General features: G+C 45.2%; 1 protein-coding gene and 1 pseudogene across 1 annotated transcript; both read left to right on the forward strand.

Moving 5' to 3' along the window:
* Window positions 1-14,231, forward strand: part of LOC125534818 (F-box/LRR-repeat protein At3g26922-like) — a 48,335-nt pseudogene extending 34,104 nt beyond the window's left edge.
* Window positions 14,232-22,287: 8,056 nt separating this feature from the next.
* On the forward strand, window positions 22,288-23,579 carry LOC147983333 (F-box/LRR-repeat protein At5g02910-like). The gene is made up of 2 exons (XM_087540690.1): window positions 22,288-22,764; window positions 23,325-23,579. The coding sequence occupies exons 1-2, from the start codon at window positions 22,288-22,290 to the stop codon at window positions 23,577-23,579; spliced, it is 732 nt and encodes a 243-aa protein (XP_087396816.1).
* The last annotated feature ends 673 nt before the right edge of the window (window positions 23,580-24,252 follow it).

A 24,252-nucleotide genomic window follows, 5' to 3' on the forward strand; every position in this document is an offset into this window, starting at 1 on the left:
TATGTTACTTGCCCGAGATTCCATCGTCGGTATCCAATACCTAGTTCAATCTCGTTACCGGCAAGTCTCTTTACTCGTTCCGTAACACATCATCCCGTGATCAACTCCTTGGTCACATTGCGCATATGATGATGTCCTACCGAGTGGGCCCAGAGATACCTCTCCGCTTACAAGGAGTGACAAATCCCAGTCTCGATTCGTGCCAACCCAACAGACACTTTCGGAGATACCTGTAATGCACCTTTATAATCACCCAGTTACGTTGTGACGTTTGATACACCCAAAGCACTCCTACGGTATCCGGGAGTTGCACAATCTCATGGTCTAAGGAAATGATACTTGACATTAGAAAAGCTTTAGCATACGAACTACACGATCTTTGTGCTTGGCTTAGGATTGGGTCTTGTCCATCACATCGTTCTCCTAATGATGTGATCCCGTTATCAACGAAATCCAATGTCCATGGTCAGGAAACCGTAACCATCTATTGATCAACGAGCTAGTCAACTAGAGGCTCACTAGGGACATGGTGTTGTCTATGTATCCACACATGTATCTGAGTTTCCTATCAATACAATTATAGCATGGATAATAAACGATTATCATGAACAAGGAAATATAATAATAATCAATTTATTATTGCCTCTAGGGCATATTTCCAACAGTCTCCCACTTGCACTAGAGTCGATAATCTAGTTCACATCGCCATGTGATTAACACTCACAGGTCACATCGCCATGTGACTAACACCCAAGAGTTTACTAGAGTCAGTAATCTAGTTCACATCACCATGTGATTAACACTCAATGAGTTTTAGGTTTGATCATGTTGCTTGTGAGAGAGGTTTTAGTCAACGGGTCCGAACCTTTCAGATCCGTGTGTGCTTTACAAATCTCTATGTCATCTCCTAGATGTAGCTACCACGTTCTATTTGGAGCTTATTCCAAATAACTGTTCCACTTGGAGCTATTCTAAATTATTGCTCCATTATATGCATCCGGTATCTCTACTCAGAGCTATCCGGATAGGTGTTAAGCTTGCATCGACGTAACCCTTTACAACGAACTCTTTTTAACACCTCCATAACCGAGAAAATTCCTTAGTCCACTAGTTACTAAGGATAACTTTGACTGCTGTCCTGTGATCCATTCTTGGATCACTCTGGTACCCCTTGACTGACTCATGGCAAGGCACACTTCAGGTGCGGTACACAGCATAGCATACTATAGAGCCTATGTCTTAAGCATAGGGGACGACCTTCGTCCTTTCTCTCTATTCTGCCGCGGTCGAGCTTTAAGTCTTAACTTCATACCTTACAACTCAGGCAAGAACTCCTTCTTTGACTGATCCATCTTGAACACCTTCAAGATCACGTCAAGGCATGTGCTCATTTGAAAGTACCATTATGCGTTTTCATCTATCCTTATAGATCTTGATGCTTAATGTTCAAGTAGCTTAATCCAGGCTTTCCATTGAAAAATACTTTCCCAATAACCCTATATGCTTTCCAGAAATTCTACATCATTTCTGATCAACAATATGTCAACATATACTTATCAGAAATTCTATAGTGCTCCCACTCACTTCTTTGGAAACACAAGTTTCTCATAAACTTTGTATAAACCCAAAATCTTTGATCATCATCAAAGCATACATTCCAACTCCGAGATGCTTACTCCAGTCCTTAGAAGGATTGCTGGAGCTTTGCATACTTATCAGCATCTTTCAGGATTGACAAAACCTTCCGGTTGTATCACATACAACCTTTCCTCAAGAAAATCGTCGAGGAAACAATGTTTTGACATCCTATCTGCAAGATTTCATAAATAATGCAGTAATCGCTAATATAATTCCAACAGACTCTTAGCATCGCTACGAGTGAGAAAATCTCACCGTAGTCAACTCCTTGAACTTGTCAGAAAACATCTTAACGACAAGTCGAGCTTTCTTAATGGTGACATTTTACCATCATTGTCCGTATTCCTTTTAAAATCCATCTACACTCAACAGCCTTACGACCATCAAGTAGTTCTTCCAAAGTCTACACTTTGTTTTCATACATGGATCCTCTCTCGGATTATATGGCCTCAAGCCATTTATCGGAATCCAGGCCCACCATCGCTTCTCCATAGCTCGTAGGTTCATTGTTGTCTAGCAACATGACTTCCAAGATAGGATTACGTACCACTCTGAAGTAGTACGCATCCTTGTCATCCCACGAGGTTTGGGAGTGACTTGATCCGAAGTCTCATGATCAATATCATAAGCTTCCACTTCAATTGGTGTAGGTGCCACAGGAACAACTTCCTGTGCCCTGCCACACACTAGTTGAAGAGACGGTTCAATAACCTCATCAAGTCTCCACCATCCTCCCACTCAATTCTTTCGAGAGAAACTTTTCCTCGAGAAAGGACCTAATTCTAGAAACAATCCCTTATTGCTTTCGAATCTGAGACAGGAGGTATACCCAACTGTTTTGGGTGTCCTATGAAGATGCATTTATCCGCTTTGTGTTCGAGCTTATCAGCCTGAAACTTTTTCACATAAGCGTCGCAGTCCCCAACTTTTAAGAAATGACAGCTTAGGTTTCTCTAAACCATAGTTCATACGGTGTCATATCATCGGAATTACGTGGTGCCCTATTTAAAGTGAATGTGGTTGTCTCTAATGCCTAACCCATAAACTACCGTGGTAATTCGATAAGAAACATCACGGTATGCATCATATCCAATAGGGTGCAGTTATGATGTTCGGACACACCATCACACTATGGTGTTCCAGGCTGTATTAGTTGTGAAACAATTTCCACAATGTCTTAATTCCGTGCCAAACTCGCAATTCAGATATTCATCTCTATGATCATATAATAGATCTTTTATCCTCTTGTCACGATGATCTTTCAACTTCACACTGAAATTACTTGAACCTTTCAATAATTCAGACTTGTGATTCATCAAGTAAATATACTCTACATCTACTCAAATCATCTGTGAAGTAAAAACATAACGATATCCACTACATGCCTCAGCACTCATTGGACTGCACACATCAAAAATGTATTACTTCCAACAAGTTGCTTTCTAGTTCCATTTTACTGAAACCGAGGCTTTCAGCCATCTTGCCCATGTGGTATGATTTGCATGTCTCAAGTGATTCAAAATCTAGCGAGTACAAAACGGTCCATTTGCATGGAGTTTCTTCATGCATATATACCAATAGACATGGTTCGCATGTCTCAAACTTTTCAAAAATGAGTGAGCCCAAAGATCCATCAACATGGAGCTTCTTCATGCGTTTTATACCGATATGACTTACGTGGCAGTGCCACAAGTAGGTGGTACTATCATTACTATCTTTTGGCATGAACATGTGTATCACTACGATCGAGATTCAATAAACCATTCATTTCAGGTGTAAGACCATTTGAAGGTATTATTCAAATAAACAGAGTAACCATTATTCTCCTTAAATGAATAACTGTATTGCGATAGACATAATCCAATCATGTCTATGCTCAACGCAAACACCAATCTCGATTGTAGAGGGAGCGTGCGATGCTTGATCATATCAACATTGGAAACATTTCCAACACATATCGTCAGCTCACCTTTAGCTAGTCTCCGTTTATTCCGTAGCTTTTATTTCGAGTTACTAACACTTAGCAACTGAACCGGTATCTAATACCCTGGTGCTACTGGGAGTACTAGTAAAAGGACACATTAACATAATGTATATCCAATATACTTCTATCGACCTTGCCAGCCTTCTAATCTACCAAGTATCTAGGGTAATTCTGCCCCAATGGTTGTTCCCCTTATTACAGAAGCACTTAGTCTCGGGTTTGGGTTCAACCTTGGGTTTCTTCATTAGAGCAGCAACTGATTTGTTGTTTCATGAAGTATCCCTTCTTGCCCTTGCCCTTCTTGAAACTAGTGGTTTCACCAACCATCAACAATTGATGCTCCTTCTTGATTTCTACTTTCGTGGTGTCAAACATCACGAACATCTCAAGGATCATCATACATGTCCCCGATATATTATAGTTCATCACGAAGCTCTATCAGCTTGGTGGTAATGACTTCGGAGAAACATCACTATCTTATCTGGAAGATCAACTCCCACTTGATTCAAGCGATTGTTGTACTCCGACAATCTAAGCACAAGCTCAACAATTGAGCTTTTCTCCTTAGTTTACAGGTTAAGAAAATCGTCGGAGGTCTTATACCTCTTGACGTGGGCACGAGCCTGTAATTCCAATTTCAGCCCTCAAAACATCTCATATGTTTCGTGACGTTTCAAAACCGTCTTTGGTGCCTCAACTCTAAACCGTCTAACTGAACTATCATGTAGTTATCAAAACGTGTATGTCAGATGTTCGCAACATCCACAGACAACGTTCGAGGTTCAGCACACTGAGCGGTGCATTAAGGACATAAGCCTTCTATGAAGCAATGAGGACAATCCTCAGTTTACGGACCTAGTCCGCATAATTGCTACTATCAACTTTCAACTAAATTTTTCTCTAGGAACATATCTAAACAGTAGAACTAAAGCGCGAGCTACGACATAATTTGCAAAAACCTTTTGACTATGTTCAGGATAATTAAGTTCATCTTATGAACTCCCACTTAGATAGACATCCCTCTAGTCATCTAAGTGATTACATGATCCGAGTGAACTAGGCCGTGTCCGATCATCACGTGAGACGGACTAGTCAACGTCGGTGAACATCTTCATGTTGATCGTATCTACCATACGACTCATGCTCGACCTTTCGGTCTTCTGTGTTCCGAGGCCATGTCTATGCACATGCTAGGCTCGTCAAGTCAACCTAAGTGTATTGCGTGTGTAAATCTGTCTTACACCCGTTGTATGTGAACGTAAGGATCTATCACACCCGATCATCACCTGGTGCTTCGAAACGATGAACTGTAGCAACGGTGCACAGTTAGGGGGAACACTTTCTTGAAATTATAATGAGGGATCATCTTATTTACTACCGTCGTTCTAAGCAAATAAGATGTATAAACATGATAAACATCATATGCAATCAAATAATAGTGACATGATATGGCCAATATCATATAGCTCCTTTGATCTTCATCTTGGGGCTCCATGATCATCTATTACAAGAACATGATCAATCTCATACATCACATATATCATTCATCACATCCTTTTGGCCATATCACATCACATAGCATACCCTGCAAAAACAAGTTAGACGTCCTCTAATTGTTGTTTGCATGTTTTATGTGGCAGCTATGGGTTTCTAGCAAGAACGTTTCTTACCTACGCAAAACCACAACGTGATATGCCAATTGCTATTTACCCTTCATAAGGACCCTTTTCATCGAATCCGATCCGACTAAAGTAGGAGAGACAGACACCCGCTAGCCACCTTATGCAACTAGTGCATGTCAGTCGGTGGAACCACTCTCACGTAAGAATACGTGTAAGGTCGGTCCGGGCCGCTTCATCCCACGATGCCGCCGAATCAAGATAAGACTAGTAACGGCAAGCATATTGAACAAAATCAACGCCCACAACTACTTTGTGTTCTACTCGTGCATAGAATCTACGCAATAGACCTAGCTCATGATGCCACTGTTGGGGAACGTAGCATAAATTCAAAATTTTCCTACGTATCACCAAGATCTATCTATGGAGAAACCAGCAACGAGGGGAAGGAGAGTGCATCTACATACCCTTGTAGATCGCTAAGCGGAAGCGTTCAAGTGAACGGGGTTGATGGAGTCGTACTCGTCGTGATTCAGATCACCGATGATCCTAGTGCCGAACGGACGGCACCTCCGCGTTCAACACACGTACAACCCGATGACGTCTCCCACGCCTTGATCCAGCAAGGAGAGAGGGAGAGGTTGATGAAGATCCAGCAGCACGACGGCGTGGTGGTGGATGCAGGGCGTCACAGTAGCAGGGCTTCGCCTATACTACGAGAGAGAGACGTAACGGGGAGAGAGGGAGGGGCTGCACCAAAGGCAAAAGGTGTGTTTGAGAGGCCCTCCTACCCTACTATATATAGGAATCCCAAGGGGGGGGGTGCGCCAGCCCCTAGGAGATCCAATCTCCAGGGGGGCGGCGGCCAGGGGAGGAGTCCTCCCCCCCCAAGGCACCTAGGAGGTGCCTTCCCTCCTTGGGACTCTTCCTTAGGGTTTCCCCCTTCACCCTAGGCGCATGGGCCATAAGGGAAGTGGCGCCCCAGCCCACTTTGGGCTGGATCCCTTCCCACTTCAGCCCATGGGACCCTCCGGGATAGGTGGCCCCACCCGGTGGGCCCCCGGGACCCTTCCGGTGGTCCCGATACAATACCGATGACCCCGAAACTTATCCCGATGGCCGAAACAGGACTTCCTATATATAAATCTTTACCTCCGGACCATTCCGGAACTCCTCGTGACGTCCGGGATCTCATCCGGGACTCCAAACAATATTCGGGTTACTGCATACACATATCTTCATAACCCTAGCGTCACTGAACCTTAAGTGTGTAGACCCTACGGGTTCGGGAGACATGCAGACATGACCGAGACGTTCTCCTGTCAATAACCAACAGCGGGATCTGGATACCCATGATGGCTCCCACATGTTCCACGATGATGTCATCGGATGAACCACGATGTCAAGGACTTAATCAATCCCGTATACAATTCCCTTTGTCTAGCGGTATGTTACTTGCCCGAGATTCGATCGTCGGTATCCAATACCTAGTTCAATCTCGTTACCGGCAAGTCTCTTTACTCGTTCCGTAACACATCATCCCGTGATCAACTCCTTGGTCACATTGCGCATATGATGATGTCCTACCGAGTGGGCCCAGAGATACCTCTCCGCTTACATGGAGTGACAAATCCCAGTCTCGATTCGTGCCAACCCAACAGACACTTTCGGAGATACCTGTAATGCACCTTTATAATCACCCAGTTACGTTGTGACGTTTGATACACCCAAAGCACTCCTACGGTATCCGGGAGTTGCACAATCTCATGGTCTAAGGAAATGATACTTGACATTAGAAAAGCTTTAGCATACGAACTACACGATCTTTGTGCTAGGCTTAGGATTGGGTCTTGTCCATCACATCATTCTCCTAATGATGTGATCCCGTTATCAACGACATCCAATGTCCATGGTCAGGAAACCGTAACCATCTATTGATCAACGAGCTAGTCAACTAGAGGCTCACTAGGGACATGGTGTTGTCTATGTATCCACACATGTATCTGAGTTTCCTATCAATACAATTATAGCATGGATAATAAACGATTATCATGAACAAGGAAATATAATAATAATCAATTTATTATTGCCTCTAGGGCATATTTCCAACACTATCTTCCTCCCACTCAATTCTTTCGAGAGAAACTCCTTCTCGAGAAAGGACCCGTTCTTAGCGACAAACAATTTTCCCTCAGATCTGAGATAGAAGGTATACCCAACTATCACCTTTGGGTATCCTATGAAGATGTGTTTGTCCGCTTTTGGGTTCAAGCTTCTCCGGCTAAAGCCTTAAGCATCGCAACCTCAAACATTAAGAAACGATAACTTTGGTTTCTTGCCAAACCAATGTTCATACGACGTCGTCTCAACGGACTTATATGGTGTCCTATCTAAAAGTGAATGCAGCTGTCTCTAATGCATAACCTCAAAATAATAGTGGTAGATCGGTAAGAGACATCATAGATCGCACCATATCTCATAAGGTTCGATTACGACGTCCGGACACACCATTACGCTGTGGTGTTCCAGGTGGCTTCAACTGCGAAACAATTCCACAATGCCTTAAGTGATTGCCAAACTCATATCTCAGAAAATCCCCTTTGATCAGATCGTAGGAACATGATCTTCTTGTTATGATGATTCTTAACTTCACTCTAAAATCGCTTGAACTTTTTAAATGTTTCAGACTTGTGCTTCATTAAGTAAATATACCTATATCTACCCAAATCGTCAGTGAAGATGAGAAAATAGCGATATCCACCGCACGCTTCAATTCTCATTGGATCACACGCATCAGCATGTATGATTTCCAACAAGTCACTTGCCCATTTCATTGTACCTGAAAACCGGGTCTTAGTCATCCTACCCATGAGGCATGGCTCGCATGTTTCAAGTGATTCAAAATCAAGTGACTCCAAACATCCATCGATATGGAGTTTCTTCATGCATCTTACGCCAATATGACCTAAGCGGCAGTGCCACAAGAAAGTGGTACTATCATTATTAACTCTACATATTTTGGCGTGAACATGTGTATTACCACGACCGAGATTCAATGAACCATTCACAAAGGGTGCATGACCATGAAATGTATTATTCATGTAAACAGAATAACCAGTATTCTCTAACTTAAATGAATAACAATATTACAATGAACATGATCTAATCATATTCATGCTCAACGTAGACACCTGATAACATTTATCTAGGTTCAATACTAATCCCGAAGGCAGATGGAGCGTGCGATGGTGATCTCATCAACTTTGGAAACACTTCCAACACACATCGTCACCTCGCTCTTAGCCAGTCTCCGTTTAGTCCGTAGCTTTTGCTTCAAGTCACCAATAATAGCAACTGAACCGGTATCCAATACCCAGGTGCTACCAGGAGTACTATTGAGGTACACATAATAACACATATATACTTTGTTGAAGTTGCCAGCCTTCTTATCTACCATGCATTTGGGGTAATTCCGCTACCAGTGACCGTTCCCCTTACAATAGAAGCACTTAGTCTCGGGTTTGGGTTCAACCTTGGGTTCCTTCACTGGAGCGACAACTGGTTTGCCATCCATGAAGTTTCCCTTCTAGTCCTTGCCCTTCTTGAAACCAGTGGTTTTGTTAAACCATCAACACTTGATGCTCCTTCTTGATTTCTACCTTTTGCGGTCTTAAGCACCGCGAACAGCTCCGGGATCAACTCCATCCCTTGCATGTCATAGTTCATCACGAAGATCTAGTAGCTTAGTGATAGTGGCTAGAGAACTCTATCAATCACTGTCTTATCTGGAAGTTTAACTCCCACTTGATTTAAGTGATTGTAGCACCCAGACATTCTGAGCACATGCTCACTAGCCGAGCTATTCTCCTCCATCTTGTTGGCAAAAGAACTTGTCAGAGGTCTCATACCTCTCAACACGGGCATGAGCCTGAAATCCCAATTTCAGCTCTTGGAACATCTCATATGTCTTATGGCGTTCAAAACGTCATTGGAATCCTGATTCTAAGCCGTAAAGTATGGCGCACTAAACTATCAAGTAGTCATCAGGATGTGTCTGTCAGGTGTTCACAACATCCACAGACGACGTTGTAGGGGTTTGCACATCGAGCGGTGCATCAAAGACGTAAGCCTTCTGCGTAGCAGTGAGGACACTCCTCGGACTACGGACCCAGTGTGCATCATTGCTTATAATATCTTTCAACTTGGTCTTTCTCTAGGAACGTATTGAAACAGGGAGCTACAACGTGAGCCATTTATCTACAACATATTTGCAAAGAAAATTTAGACTATGTTCATGATAATTAAGTTCATCTAATCAAATTATTCAATGAACTCCCACTCAGATAGACATCCCTCTAGTCATCTAAGTGAAACATGATCCGAGTCAACTAGGCCGTGTCCGATCATCACGTGAGACGGACTAGTCATCATCATTGTTGAGGAAATCATTAACTGGTAGCTGCTCGGTTGGCCAGCGAGTAGGGGATTAATCGGCTAATCGGCAAGTTAATCGGCCATTTAATCAATTAATCGGATGATTTTTCGGTTTATCAGCTACTCGGTGACCCTATGAGTAGGGATTAATCGGCAAGTTAACTAGTTAATCGGATGAATTCTTGAACAGGGGTCATCATCGGTGAACATCTTCATGTTGATCTTATCTTCTATACGACTCATGTTCGACCTTCCGGTCTTCCGTGTTTCGAGGCCATGTCTGTACATGCTAGGCTCGTCAAGTCAACCTAAGTGTATTGCATGTGTAAATCTAGCTTACACCCGTTGTATTCGAACGTTAGAATCTATCACACCCGATCATCACGTGGTGCTTCGAAACAACAAACCTTCGCAACGGTGCACAGTTAGGGGGAACACTTTCTTGAAATTATTACGAGGGATCATCTTATTTAAGCTACCGTTGTTCTAAGCAAATAAGATGTAAAACATGGTAAACATCACATGCAATCAAATAGTGACATGATATGGCCAATATCATTTTGCTCCTTACGATCTCCATCTTTTCGGCTCCATGATCATCGTTGTCACCGGCATGACACCATGATCTCCATCATCATGATCTCCATCATCGTGTCTTCTTGAAGTTGTCTTGTCATCTATTACTTCTACTACTATGGCTAATGCTTTAGCAATAAAGTAAAGTAATTACATGACGTTTATGTTGACACGCAGGTCATCAATAAATTAAGACAACTCCTATGGCTCCTGTCGGTTGTCATACTCATCGACATGCAAGTCGTGATTCCTATTACAATAACATGATCAATCTCATACATCACATATATCATTCATCACATCCTTTTGGCCATATCACATCACACGGCATATGCCGCAAAAACAAGTTAGACGTCCTCTAATTGTTGTTGCAAGTTTTTACGTGGCTGCTATAGGTTTCTAGCAAGAACGTTTCTTACCTACGCCAAAACCACAACGTGATATGCCAATTTCTATTTACCCTTCATAAGGACCCTTTTCATCGAATCCGATCCGACTAAAGTGGGAGAGACAGACACCCGCTAGCCACCTTATGCAACTAATGCATATCAGTCGGTGGAACCTGTCTCACGTAAGAGTACGTGTAAGGTCGGTCCGGGCCGCTTCATCCCACGATGCCGCCGAATCAAGATAATACTAGTAACGGCAAGTAAATTGACAAAATCGACGCCCACAACAACTTGTGTTCTACTCGTGCATAGAAACTACACATAGACCTAGCTCATGATGCCACTGTTGGGGATTATAGCAGAAATTTAAAATTTTCTACACATCACCAAGATCAATCTATGGAGTAATCTAGCAACGAGGGGAAGGGGAGTGCATCTACATACCCATGTAGATCGCTAAGCGAAAGCGTTGCAAGAAAGCGGATGAAGGAGTCGTACTCGTAGCGATTCAGATTGCGGTTGATTCCAATCTAAGCGCCGAACCACGGCGCCTCCGCGTTCAACACACGTGCAGCCCGGTGACGTCTCCCACGCCTTGATCCAGCAAGGGGAGAAGGAGAGGTTGGGAAGACTCCGTCCAGCAGCAGCACGACGGCGTGGTGGTGGTGGAGGAGCGCGGGACTCCAGCAGGGCTTCGCCAAGCACTACGAGAGACGAGAAGGGAGAGGGGTAGGGCTGCGCCAAGAGAGAGATCAAATCGTATGTTGGGCAGCCCCCATACCTCAAGTATATATAGGGGGAGGGGAGGGGGCTGCGCCCCTTCTAGGGTTCCCACCCCAAGGGGTGCGGCAGCCCCTGAACCCATCTAGGGTGGCGGCCACAAGGGGGAGAGGGGGAGGCGCACCTGGGGTGGGCCTTAGGGCCCATCTGCCCTAGGGTTTGCCCCCTCCCCTCTTGGAGGCGCCTTGGGCCTTGGTGGGAGGCGCCCCAGCCCACCTAGGGGCTGGTCCCTTCTCACTATAGGCCCATGTATACCTATGGGGCCCGTGGCCCCTCCCGGTGGACCCCCGGACCCCTCCGGTGGTCCCGGTACACTACCGGTGATGCTCGGAACATTTCCGGTGGCCAAAACCATACTTCCTATATATCAATCTTTACCTCCGGACCATTCCGGAACTCCTCGTGACGTCCAAGATCTCATCCAGGACTCCGAACAACATTCGGTAACCGCGTACATACTTTCCCTATAACCCTAGCGTCATCGAACCTTAAGTGTGTAGACCCTACGGGCTCGGGAGTCATGCAGACATGGCCGAGACAACTCTCCGGTCAATAACCAACAGCGGGATCTGGATACCCATGTTGGTTCCCACATGCTCCACGATGATCTCATCATATGAACCACGATGTCAAGGATTCAATCAATCCCATATACAATTCCCTTTGTCTATTGGTACGATACTTGCCCGAGATTCGATCGTCGGTATCCCGATACCTTGTTCAATCTCGTTACCGGCAAGTCTCTTTACTCGTTCCGTAACACACCATCCCGTGATCAACTCCTTGATCACATTGTGCACATTATGATGATGTCCTACCGAGTGGGCCCAGAGATACCTCTCCGTTTACACGGAGTGACAAATCCCAGTCTCGATTCGTGCTAACCCAAAAAACACTTTCGGAGATACCCGTAGTGCACCATTATAGCCACCCAGTTATGTTGTGATGTTTGGCACACCCAAAGCACTCCTACGGTATCCGGGAGTTGCACAATCTCATGGTCTAAGGAAATGATACTTGACATTAGAAAAGCTTTAGCATACGAACTACACGATCTTGTGCTACACTTAGGATTGGGTCTTGTCCATCACATCATTCTCCTAATGATGTGATCCCATTATCAATGACATCCAATGTCCATGGTTAGGAAACTGTAACCATCTATTGATCAACGAGCTAGTAAACTAGAGGCTTACTAGGGACATGGTGTTGTCTATGTATCCACACATGTATTTGAGTTTCCTATCAATACAATTCTAGCATGGATAATAAACGATTATCATGAACAAGGAAATATAATAATAACCAATTTATTGTTGCCTCTAGGGCATATTTCCAACACCTGACCCCTACTCCCACTCCATCATCTAGCCATGCTCCTTCGTCCGACTCTTCTGCTGCGCCGGACTCACCCGTACCCACCATACCCCCTCGTGCTATTCCTACAGCAGCCCCGATTAATGATCATCGCATGCGTACTAGGGCCAAATCAGGATTTCATCAACCCCAAAACCGCCTAAACCTTCATACCTCTGTATCTCTCACTTCCCTCCCAAAGAATTACAAAACTGCTCTACTTGATCCCAACTGGGCCGCTGCCATGCAAGAAGAATATAATGCTTTACTTCAAAACAACACCTGGCAACTTGTTCCTCGTCCTCCCAATACAAATATTGTTTCTGGCAAATGGATTTTTGCCAGGTGGGTTTGTCGTGGCTTTTCTCAGCAACAAGGAATTGATTACGAAGAAACATTTTCTCCTGTTGTTAAACCTAGCACCATTCGCACCGTTCTTAGTGTTGATGTCTCCTCTTCCTGGCCTATTCACCAACTTGATGTTAAAAATGCTTTCCTCCATGGTTCCCTTCAAGAAACTGTCTACTGCCAGCAACCTCTGGGTTTTGAAAATCCATCCTTTCCAACACATGTATGTCTTCTTCAGAAATCTCTCTACGGTCTTAAACAGGCCCCACGAGCTTGGTTTCAACGCTTCTCCTCCTTCATCCAAACAATAGGCTTCACTCCATCTCTCTCCGACACCTCTCTTTTTGTGCATCATCAAACTTCTGACACTGCCTATTTACTTCTCTATGTAGATGATATCATTCTTACCGCATCCTCTCAAAAGTTCTTAGATCATATTGTCTCTCTTCTTAGATCTGAATTTTCTATGACTGACCTAGGACTCCTTCATCATTTCTTAGGCATTGCTATTGTTCGAGATTCCTCTAGCCTTTTTCTTTCCCAACGCTAGTATATTCTTGATCATCTTAATCGTGCTGGTATGCTTGACTGTCAATCATCTCGCACTCCTGTCGATACTAGTTTTAAACTTCCGGCTACCGGTGAACCCTTTCCCGATCCTACTCTCTATCGTAGCTTAACAGGTTGACTGATTAATCTAATTTTGTGCAGAGTAAAAAATGTGATGAACCCACTGGTGAGCCCCTCACCGTCAAGTTCTGGGAGGAGTCTGGTCCCATTGAGAACGTCGTCTCGCGCATCAACATGGTGACTTTCCGTGAGTTCAAAGGTGGCCGAGGCGAGGTTGGTTTCCTGGAGTTCGTCTTTCAGAGTGCGTGCGTGCTGGAGATGGTAGCTATTTTCATGGCCAATCCAAGCTTCACGCCGTTCTCGACGGACGAGGCGCTTGTCAAGGCGCAATACAGCGCTAGAAACCTGGCAAGTAAATCCTGCAAAAAGTGCATCATCTGCAGTAGCCGTCCTGAAGGCGGCAATCCTTGGAGCCTGAGAGTCGGGGCAGATTTCTCCTTCGAGGACCCGTTCACGGTGAGGGAGGAGGACAGCTGAGCTTATAGTTTCCGTGGAGAAGTGGACTCGCTTTTTGATGCAAACTATGACGTGTGGTGGTATTTGTTGCTCGCTGTGCTGCACTTGCGATGGTCTACTTTCAAATTTGTGGCTGGGTGCCTGGTAAACAGCAGACTAATCAACTGATATTTTGACTTGCTGTGTAATGCAACCCTGAAACGTTCCATTTTTGGTTGTGATTTGGTGATGATATATTCATATATTGCTCATCTGCACCACTTGATCAACTGCAAACCTTAACGTCTCTTTCTAGGCCTTCTCTAGTGAAAAATTCCCCGTTCTGGTGCTTATTTGTGAAGACATAATGCGTGACGTGTGAAAAACAGTTTGCAATAAGAGTAATACCATAGTTGTTGCATTTTGAATTGTCATGTTGCATTCAAATTTTTTGGGGATTATTGCCGGCCAAGTTCTACAACTGCTGATAAGAACTAGCCGCCAGGTTGATAGTTTGTACTCGATTTTTTTTCTTAATGTCTGTTCAAACTTGAGTAAATGAAGTGTTTGCTATAGTAGTGGATTCTCTAACATTTCAAATTCTCTTACCCAAGTTTTTGACTTTTTAGTTATTTATAGATGAGCCCTTTCTCAGTTTATGAGTAGCAAATCTTTTTCTTTTGGTTATTGTTGAATTATTTTCTACTAGTATGGTACACGTGCATTGCAAGCATGAGATTTGGCAACTAAATTATAAATAAATACCACACTAGCATGTAAGCTTTGAATCATATATGCATGATGTAGATGTTCGTTTAATTCTTATAGTTCAACTCATTCAAAATCAATTAGTTTTTATAAAAAAATAATCTATTTAAGATTCATGGAATCGTGCGTTGTCAAGCATAAAGTAAAAACAAATAATGGCTATTCATCTAGAATTTTTTTTGGACAATTATGATACGAAAGATTCTAGAACAAAGGAGAAGTGTTTGTGTTTTGAGGTTTGTGCATTATGCTTAAGTTCAACCATGGAGTATTCTAAATTGTACATGTGGCAGAATTTGGTGGAATGTAGATGATATCCAACGGCCAGTAGTGCTCGTATTTGGCATCTCTACACTGTTAGATTGGCTTCATCCAACGACCATCTTTCAAAGTTATTCACACACCATGTAGAGGTATATTATTTCCTAAAGTTGTTAATTTTTCGGATTTTTACTTTGTTTCTAGAGTTTATTTGAATCTTGTTTCGTCAAAATGCCAACAATTATACTTAGGCATCATAATATAAAACCATATTGAGAATGAGTGAGTCATCCGCAAAAAAAGAAAAAGAAAAAGAATTGAGAATGAGTGAAGTAATGATTTGTAGAGTGACGTGATGTCTTCTACCCTGTAGATCCGGTCCATAGTAAGTGAAATACAAATAAATGAAAAATTAAGAGAAATGAGACTTGGCTCATGTAGTGCTAAATATTTAAGGATCACAGAAAATAAGAGAAAAAATGGCGAACACAAATGAGAAAAAGAATACAAAACATAGTAAAAAGCAAAAAAAGTTGACGCTTCGTGGTCGGAGGAAGTAGAGGCCATGCACCATGGTGGATCCCCCTTTTTTCGAGCATGCATTCAGGTAGGGGGCGGAGGACCCGGAGGTGAGTCCGCACCAAGGGTTTTCGTGTCGGTGTGTGATTCAAACGCAATTGCGGCGGCACCATCGTTGCTGCAGCCGCCAGCGACGCCGAAGCGCACAGCTCCAGCTCATAAGAACCACTCACTCGCGTCGCAAGCCCCGAGAGGCAGCACCGGCCCTCGTCTATTCCTCGGGGGAGGAGAGGATGCGGCGCAGCGCACGCTTCTTCTTTGAAACTGCCTGGTTCGAAGTACCAGGCTTCGAGGAGATTTTCAGGGAGAAATGGTGGGCGTGTGTTAATTCGATAGGACCCCAGAGGGGCCCGATGGAATTTTGGAACGCGGTTGGGGGTCGGCTCAGGGCTAGCCTCAAGGGATGGGGTGCAAACCTAGGGAGGAGTGACAAAGAGCAGCGAGCCGCGATCCTAGCGGAAATCGCAAGGATTGATGCTATGGTTGATGCTCGGGCCTTTTCGGAGCAGGAATGGGCTCATCGCTATGATCTGGAGGGTCAGGTCGAAGCTTCACTTCGCGCGGAGGAAGAATACTGGCGCCGACGAAGTGGTCTGAAATGGATACTGAAGGGCGACACCAACACTAAGTATTTCCAAGCTTATGCTAACGGGCGTCGTCGGAAGTGCTCCATCCCGAGGTTGCAATCAGAGCAGGGGCTTCTGTTGCGACAGGAGGACATCTCTCGACACATATATGAGTTCTACATCAATTTGATGGGTACGTGTGAGGCCCAGGGGGCGGGCCTTCATGCGGACATTTGGGAGGACTCGTAACGTGTGTTGGGCTGTGAGAACGACGCGCTGGGTCTCGCGTTCCTGCCAGAAGAGATTGACGCCGCTCTTCTTGGTATGAAAGTGGACACGGCGCCGGGCCAGACGGGTGGCCGGTGGCTATGTTCAAGCGCTTCTGGCCTCTCCTTAGGGGCCCTATTTTCAAGATATGCAACGGCTTCATGCGGGGGATGGTTGACATATCGCGCCTCAATTTTGGAGTCTTAACGCTCATCCCGAAGGTCCAAGGGGCAGACAACATTAGACTATTCCGGCCGATTGCGCTCATTAACGTGCCTTTCAAAATTTGTGCTAAAGCATGCGCCAATAGACTAGGACCGATAGCGCACCGCTCGATTAATCGTAACCAATCTGCTTTCATTCGCGGTCGCAACATTTTAGAGGGACCGCTCGCCCTTCAAGAGATTGTTCATGAACTTAAGCGCACTAAGGAATCGGCGGTGTTGTTGAAACTTGATTTCGAAAAAGCATACGATCGTGTGAATTGGGATTTCTTGTGACAGGTGCTTACCAGTAGAGGCTTTTCCGCGGTTTGGGTACACCGAATTATGCAATTGGTGTCGGGAGGCCAAACTGCAGTTGCGGTGAACGGAGAAATAGGGCATTTCTTCCGGAACAAACGCGGACTCAGGCAGGGTGACCCGATGTCCCCACTCCTGTTCAATTTTGTTGTAGATGCTCTGTCCGCAATGCTTCGGAAAGCGGCCGGGGCTGGCCACATCCAAGGGTTGGTAGGCCACCTCATTCCAGGGGGAGTGACGTATCTACAATACGCAGATGACACGCTGCTTTTGTTTCGCCCAGAGCACCACAACATTGCGTCGGTCAAGGTGATTCTTATTTGTTTTGTGCTCATGTTGGGGCTCAAAATAAATTTCCACAAATGTGAGGTGCTCACGATGGGGGTTGAGCCGGAGGAGGGTAGGCGCATAGCCGATTTGCTCAATTGCAAGGTGGGCAAATTCCCGCTGACATACCTTGGCCTCCCAGTTGACACCAAAAGACCTACGATGGAGGATTGGGAACCTCTGTGTGCTAAGGTGAGGGGTAGGGTGTGTCCTTGGAGGGGTAAATTCCTTTCAAAAGCGGCCAGGCTAGTTCTCACGAACTCAAGTCTCTCTTCCTTGCCAATGTTTGCTATGGGCCTGTTTTTGCTTGCAGAAGGGGTGCATGCGAAGTTTGACACACTCCGCGCTACGTTCTTTTGGGAAGGAACTAGCCCGAGCCGTAAATACCATATGGTTAAATGGGCCTGGGTGTGTCGACCCAAGGACTTGGGGGGCCTTGGGATCACCAACTTGAGACTGCTTAACATCGCTATGATGTGTAAGTGGATCTGGAAAGTTGTCCAGGGGGCGTCCGGTCTGTGGGTTGATCTCCTCAGGGCCAAATACTTCCCGAATGGGAATTTCTTTGAGGGTAGGGCAAGGGGCTCGCCTTTTTGGAATGATCTCCAGACGATCAAGTCGGCCTTTGCCTTGGGGGCTAAATTCTCGATTGGGGATGGTCGATCAACACGTTTCTGGACAGATCTATGGATAGGAACCCGCCCCTTATGGGAGGAATTCCGAGATCTGTACGACATCGCGGTGGATCCAGGCATGTCAGTGGCCGATGCGCTGCGATCAACTCCTCCGGAGATTTAGTTCAAACGTGAACTCCAGGGGCAAGAGCAGGCCAGCCTAGTGGCCCTGCGGCAGTTGATCGATCGGGTGGACCTTTCGGACCAACTGGACTCGGTGAGCTGGGCACACACCAGCTCGGGGAAGTTCTCGGTCAACTCTTTATACCGAAAGCTGTGCCCGGGGCCGTCGCAACTTGTGGTTGCAGGGTTATGGAAAGCGCGGTTACCACTGAAGATCAAACTATTTTTTTGGCAATTGTTCCGTGATAAGCTTCCCACCTCCCTGAACGTGGCCAAACGCAATGGTCCGGCCAATGGTCCATGCGCGTTGTGTGGGGACCCAGAGGATGCGAACCACGTTTTCTCTCGGTGCCCCTTAGCGCAGTTCGTGTGGAGCACAGTGCGGTCGGCGGCTGGGGTCCATTGGGACCCCCGCTCGGCAGCCGAGCTTATTCACATTTTAGACGTGTTGCAAGGCCCAACGAAAACGGGTCGTGTGGAGTTGTGTTGGGGCACTTCTTTGGTCCATGTGGCTTACTAGGAATAAACTCACGATTGAGGGTACTTTCCCAACGCATCCGGCTAATATCATCTTCAAATGCAATGTCCTTTTGCAGCAGTGGAGTCCGTTGGGGAGGCACAAGGATGCTGATTTGATCAAGATCGCTCAAGAACGAATCCTGCATGTGTATGCAGCGGCTAGGGAGCCGTGACTACGGTGGTCTCCGTGGTCTCTTTTGAGTGCTTGACAAGCCTGCGCGCTCTGTACGGGCTAAGCCTTGTAATGCGCATGTAGCTTCTTAAGCTCCGTCCGAACCTTATGCGTGGGCCGGTGTGGCTTCTGGGTGTTGTAAGACTTATTGGTGTTACTCTGCCGTTGGGGCTTTATTAATTTAAAGCCGGACGCATCTGACGTCTTCGTTCTAAAAAAAGGCAGCACCGGCCACTACTTCTGCCCTGCCACCGTGCTCGCCGCTCGGCATCACCCAGCAAGCACCCACGCCTGCACAAGACTTCTCCCGACAAAACCAACCAGGCCATGGACGACCACGATGCCATCGCTGGAGCTGCTCCTCCCGCAACACCGGAGCGGAGGGCGGCTTGCCTTATATTTCGTCGACCACACACCATGAGTGCGCCAGGAGCAACACCCAGCCAGCACGCCGGACGCCGGCCCATCGTGGTGGGCTCACTTTCTGCCACTTGGTTGCCAACCTTTAATACTGGGCAAGACGGGAGATTCACCGTGTATAGGTTCTGCAAGACTGTCATATATAGCTGTGTTTGGCTCAGAGTGTTTGAAAGAGCCAATTGTCACTGATACACCACGGTTGATGGCAATGAATGCCAGCAGGGGGTTTTCGGGGATGCTTTGTAGTATAGATTGTATATGCATTGGAAGTGGAAAAATTGTCATTCTGCTTAGCAGGGGCAATATAAATGCCATATCCAAGCTTGCACTGCCATACTTGAGGCCGTTGCTTCACAAGATCTCTGGATTTAGCACTCTTTCTTCGGCGTGGCCGGATCTCACACCGATATCAATGTGCTCCAGCGCTCTCCAGTGTTTCCTAGGATGGCACAAGGAAATTGCCCGAAGGTCAATGTTGAGATCGGTGGCCACCACTACAACAAAGGATACTATCTAACTGACGATACCTACCCACAGTAGACTACTCTTGCCAAGACAATTCCCAACCCTGTAGGAGAGAAGAGAAAGAGATTTTTTTCCAAGAGCAAGAGAGTGCTAGGAAGGATGTGGAGCGTGCCTTTGGTGTTTTGCAATCTCGATTGGGCATTGTTCGGTATCCTACATGAACTTGGAGCACCCAGAATCTTTGGAAAGGCGATGACTGCATGTGTGATCATGCACAACATGATCGTAGAGAATGAGCGTCCAAAACGTCTCTACAACCAAGGGGTTTAGTTTCAGGGTGACAACGTTGTGCCTACGCATGGAGGAGCGGCAACGTATGCACAGTTCACCGAGTTTCATCATCAAATGTGTGATTGGGAAACTCACATTCAGCTGCAAGATGATTTGGTTGAGTATATATGGACTCATGTTGGCAACCAATAGATGTATCGGCACTTTACTTTCAAATGCACTCCCTCCGTTCCTTTATATAAGGATTATTTGTTTTTTGACAAAATTTCAGAATGTAAGGTGCATTTCTTCTAATTTCTTATAATTCCATTGTTAGCCCTCCAAAAAAAGGAAATTATCTCTCTCCTGATTGTCTGTATCTCTCCTTGTAGCAAAAGAGGAAAAGTATCTCTTTGTCGATTGCATGTATCTCTTACTTTTTTGGACTAACTGATTTACTTGCCACTACCAATAAATTTGCCAAGGGTAATTTCATCGTAACATGTCTATAATTATGTGCCTTGGTCACCGTCCCGAAAATAATAAGAGTATTTGAGACAATTTAATGTTTATTTGGCTTGTAAACTATGAGATATTTATATGATTCTCGAACTATGCAATATTTTTATTTTTATTGAACTATGTTAATCTAGGGTCAAATTTTATACATATGTGTCAAAAACGATAAAAAAAATGTCTGCAAGCCCGCCGCGCAGACGGAAAATGGGTCGGCGTGTTGGGCGCACAGCTGGCCCAAACAAAAAATTGGACGGACATGCCGATCCAAACGAACAAAAGGCGGACAAACCGCGCATCTGTTTGGGTCACCCGGTTGGAGTTGCTCTAAGTTTCGTAAAAAGTATTACGTACGTATATGAAAGCGTGCTTCCATGGGCGTCCAAAAAAATTTGTTGTTGTTTCTGTTATATTTTCTTCCTTTCCAAGCTTTCCCCTTTCTAACCTTTTGTATATTTCAAAAATTCTAAAAATATTTTGTCTAAAGGTTAGTTCACTTAATTTTATTTTTTAATCATATACTTACTTCCTCCATTCCATAATGTAGTGCTTCCTCTATCCTCGTGCTTCAACTTTGACCGTAAATTTAACTACCAAGACCGATTGCGGCGGGAGCAAAAGTTATATCAGTGAATTCGTATTCGAAAGAAGTTTTCAATTATACAATTTTTTTCTTCCACCACAGTCGGTCTCGTTGGTTAAATTTATGGTCAAAGTTAGACCTCGTGAAGCGCGGGCGCACTATATTTTAGAATGGAGGAAGTATAAAATGTTCACCGCTGAAAAAGATTTGTCACATATTTACGAAATGGACACCGACTAGTTATTTATGCTTGATTTGCAGAAGAACAGTTTGCAATGACAATAATATATACCCTAGTAGTTGCAATTTCATTTGTCAAATTGCATTAAACTTTAAGCCTTTACCAATTGTTACCCGCTAAGTTCTACCACTATTACCAATAAGAATTCTTTATTGTGTCCACCTATTCATTAAATTTACAAAGTGATGGTATATTGTTTTATAGATAGATATTGAAAATCAGGATTAGATGAAAAGAAGATATGATAGAAACTACTGCTTCTAGTTTACTAGCCATCGGTTTAGCAGTTCTATATTCAATTATTTCCTAGCAATGTTCGTTAAAGACATGGCGTTAAATGGTTATTGTTTTAGGGGGTTCTCTGACTTTAAATTTCTTCTATCCACTTTCTGAATTTAATATTCATTAATGAATGATTTTCTTTCTCCTGTTCACTTTAATAAAAACTAAAATTAATGTTCTTTCATTGACATATATATTTTTTTGTTAGATGTATTATGTTTGATGAATACACTCTGACCATAGTTAAGAGAGGTACAAGTGATAAAAAATACCAGAAATGACACTTGACTCAAGTAGTATGTCTATAAGTTCACAAGCATGATAGAGATTAAACACTTCTTTTTTCTGAAATCATAAATAATAGTGTAGAAATTTAAAGGCTAGAAGGGGTAAAAACACACAAATAAGCGTCTGACTCGTGGGCCCGCGAGAACCCTATATGGGAATTTGGCCCAACTAAGCGACGGCCACGGACCATTCTCCCCACGGCTTCACTTGCCAGCCGCCACTCCCCCAAATCCCCAGCTTTCCCTCGTCGTCGACCATGGCCGGGGGGACACAGTTCGCCACCATGGACGTGGAGACGACCGCCGACCTCCGGAGCATGGGGTTCGATCCCTACGTGATGGACCGCGCCGCGCATCGGATGCTGATGTACATCCACACCTCGCTCGTCCCTGACCTGCCCGTCAGCGAAATCGGGCGGCTCACCGCCCTCCCGGCCTCCGACGGCGTCGACCGCATCAGCCTCCTCCCCGACGTGCTCCTGCGCGACATCATCTGCCGCCTCCCCGTCACAGACGCCGCGCGCACCACCGTGCTCGCCTCGGGCTGGCACCGCCTCTGGCTCTCCGCGGAGCCTATCCTGGTCGATGCCTACCTCCGGCCGGATGACCGCCGCAGGCCACCCACGCCGGCAGACTCGCCGGCCATCACCGCCACCATCGCCCGCATCCTCAAGGCACACCCGGGGCCCTTTCGCTGCGTCCACCTCACCTGCAGCCACATGAGCGCGCACCAGGCCCAGCTTCGAAAACATAAAATAGAACACCTGCACCAGGCCCAGCTCCGAAAACATAAAATAGAACACCTGCACCAGGCCCTCCTTATCTAGCCATCCATTCCGCGCATCGTGATCGTGCAAATACATTTCTCTTTTTTGTTTCTCTCGCTTAAAACATGTTTTGAAGTACAAACCTTTGTAGCGTAGCCAAGTTTTCTATCCAGAATTTAGGATAAATCTTTCAGATTTTTTTGTCAAATATAAATATACAAATTACGATTTTCTAGATTAAAAAATTATATTTTGTATATTTATGTTTGACAAAAAATTCTGAAAGATTTACCCTAGATTCTAGATAGAAAGCTTTGCCACACTGCAAAGGTTTGAAATTCAAGACATGTTTTATGTGAGAGAAACAAAAAAGAGAAAATTTCATATGAAAAGTTAGTTATGTTGCACAGATCTTATAACAATATTGAACAGTCAAGATAGCAGGGCCAAAGTGCAGATGTTCTAAAAATCCACACTCGGCCCAGCTCGCGTGCTGGCTTCAGCTCCTCGCCGCCAAGGGCGTCTAGGAGCTCGTCCTCGTCAACCGCCCGTGGCCATTCGACGTGCCGCTTCCGGCCACGCTCTTCGCCATCTCCACCCTCACGCGCCTCTACGTCGGCGTCTGGAAGTTCCCGGACATGGCCGGGTTACCGCGCAGCACCTCCTTCCCACACCTCCGCAAGCTCGGCATCTGCGGCGTCTACATGGAGCAGGGGGACGTCGGCGCCCTCGTCGGCATGAGCCCCGTCCTGGAGATCCTGAGCATCCAGGGAATCATGTAGGGGCTGCGTCTCCGCCTCGTCGGCCAGAGCCTGCGGTGCGTGCAGAGCATCACGGTGCTGAAGGCTCCACAGCTGGAGCGCCTCATCCTGCAGCTACCTGGCAAGACGATTCGTGGCCTGATCAGGATTCTTGATGCCCCCAAGCTGCATGTTTCCGGGCTCCCACAAAATCATGTCCTTGAGAATCCGAGACATTATCATCATGCACAACTAGGGAAAACCTTATACACAGAATTTTAGCAGTAGCGCGTGTCAAAGAAGCACGCTGGTGCTAAGTAGCAGTAGCGCACCTGTGTAAACCGCGCTGTAGATAAAGTTTTAGCAGTAGCGCGTCTTGTTCTAAACACGTTACTACTAAAATTCCCACGGCTTAGCCGAAAGGCTATACATAGTAGTAGCGACCTATATCGAACCGCGCTACCGCTACTTTCTTTGTAGCAGCGCGTTTTAATCTAAACTCGCTACTGCTAAAGGATATAAAATTAAATGGAAAGCACATAGAAAGGTAATTGAAAATGAAAGAAATAGAATAAGGTGAAAGGAAAAAAATAAAATGTGAAGAAAACTAAATGAAAAAGGGGAAAAAAAGAAAGGAGTAGCAGTAGCGTGTATCCCAGAACGCGATGTAGCTAACGTAGCAGTAGCGCGCTTTCTGAAATGCGCTACTGCTACT

Source organism: Triticum urartu, chromosome 2A (genome assembly GCF_056163025.1).
Source record: "Triticum urartu cultivar PI428250 chromosome 2A, HENAU_Tu73, whole genome shotgun sequence".
Classification (NCBI taxonomy): domain Eukaryota; kingdom Viridiplantae; phylum Streptophyta; class Magnoliopsida; order Poales; family Poaceae; genus Triticum; species Triticum urartu.

Coding starts and splice junctions, on each gene's coding strand:
- LOC147983333 (XM_087540690.1), top strand. CDS start 22,288: ATGGCCGGGGGGACACAGTTCGCCACCATGGACGTGGAGACGACCGCC. Junction 22,765..23,324: donor GCCACATGAGCGCGCACCAG/GCCCAGCTTCGA, acceptor AAGGGCGTCTAG/GAGCTCGTCCTCGTCAACCG.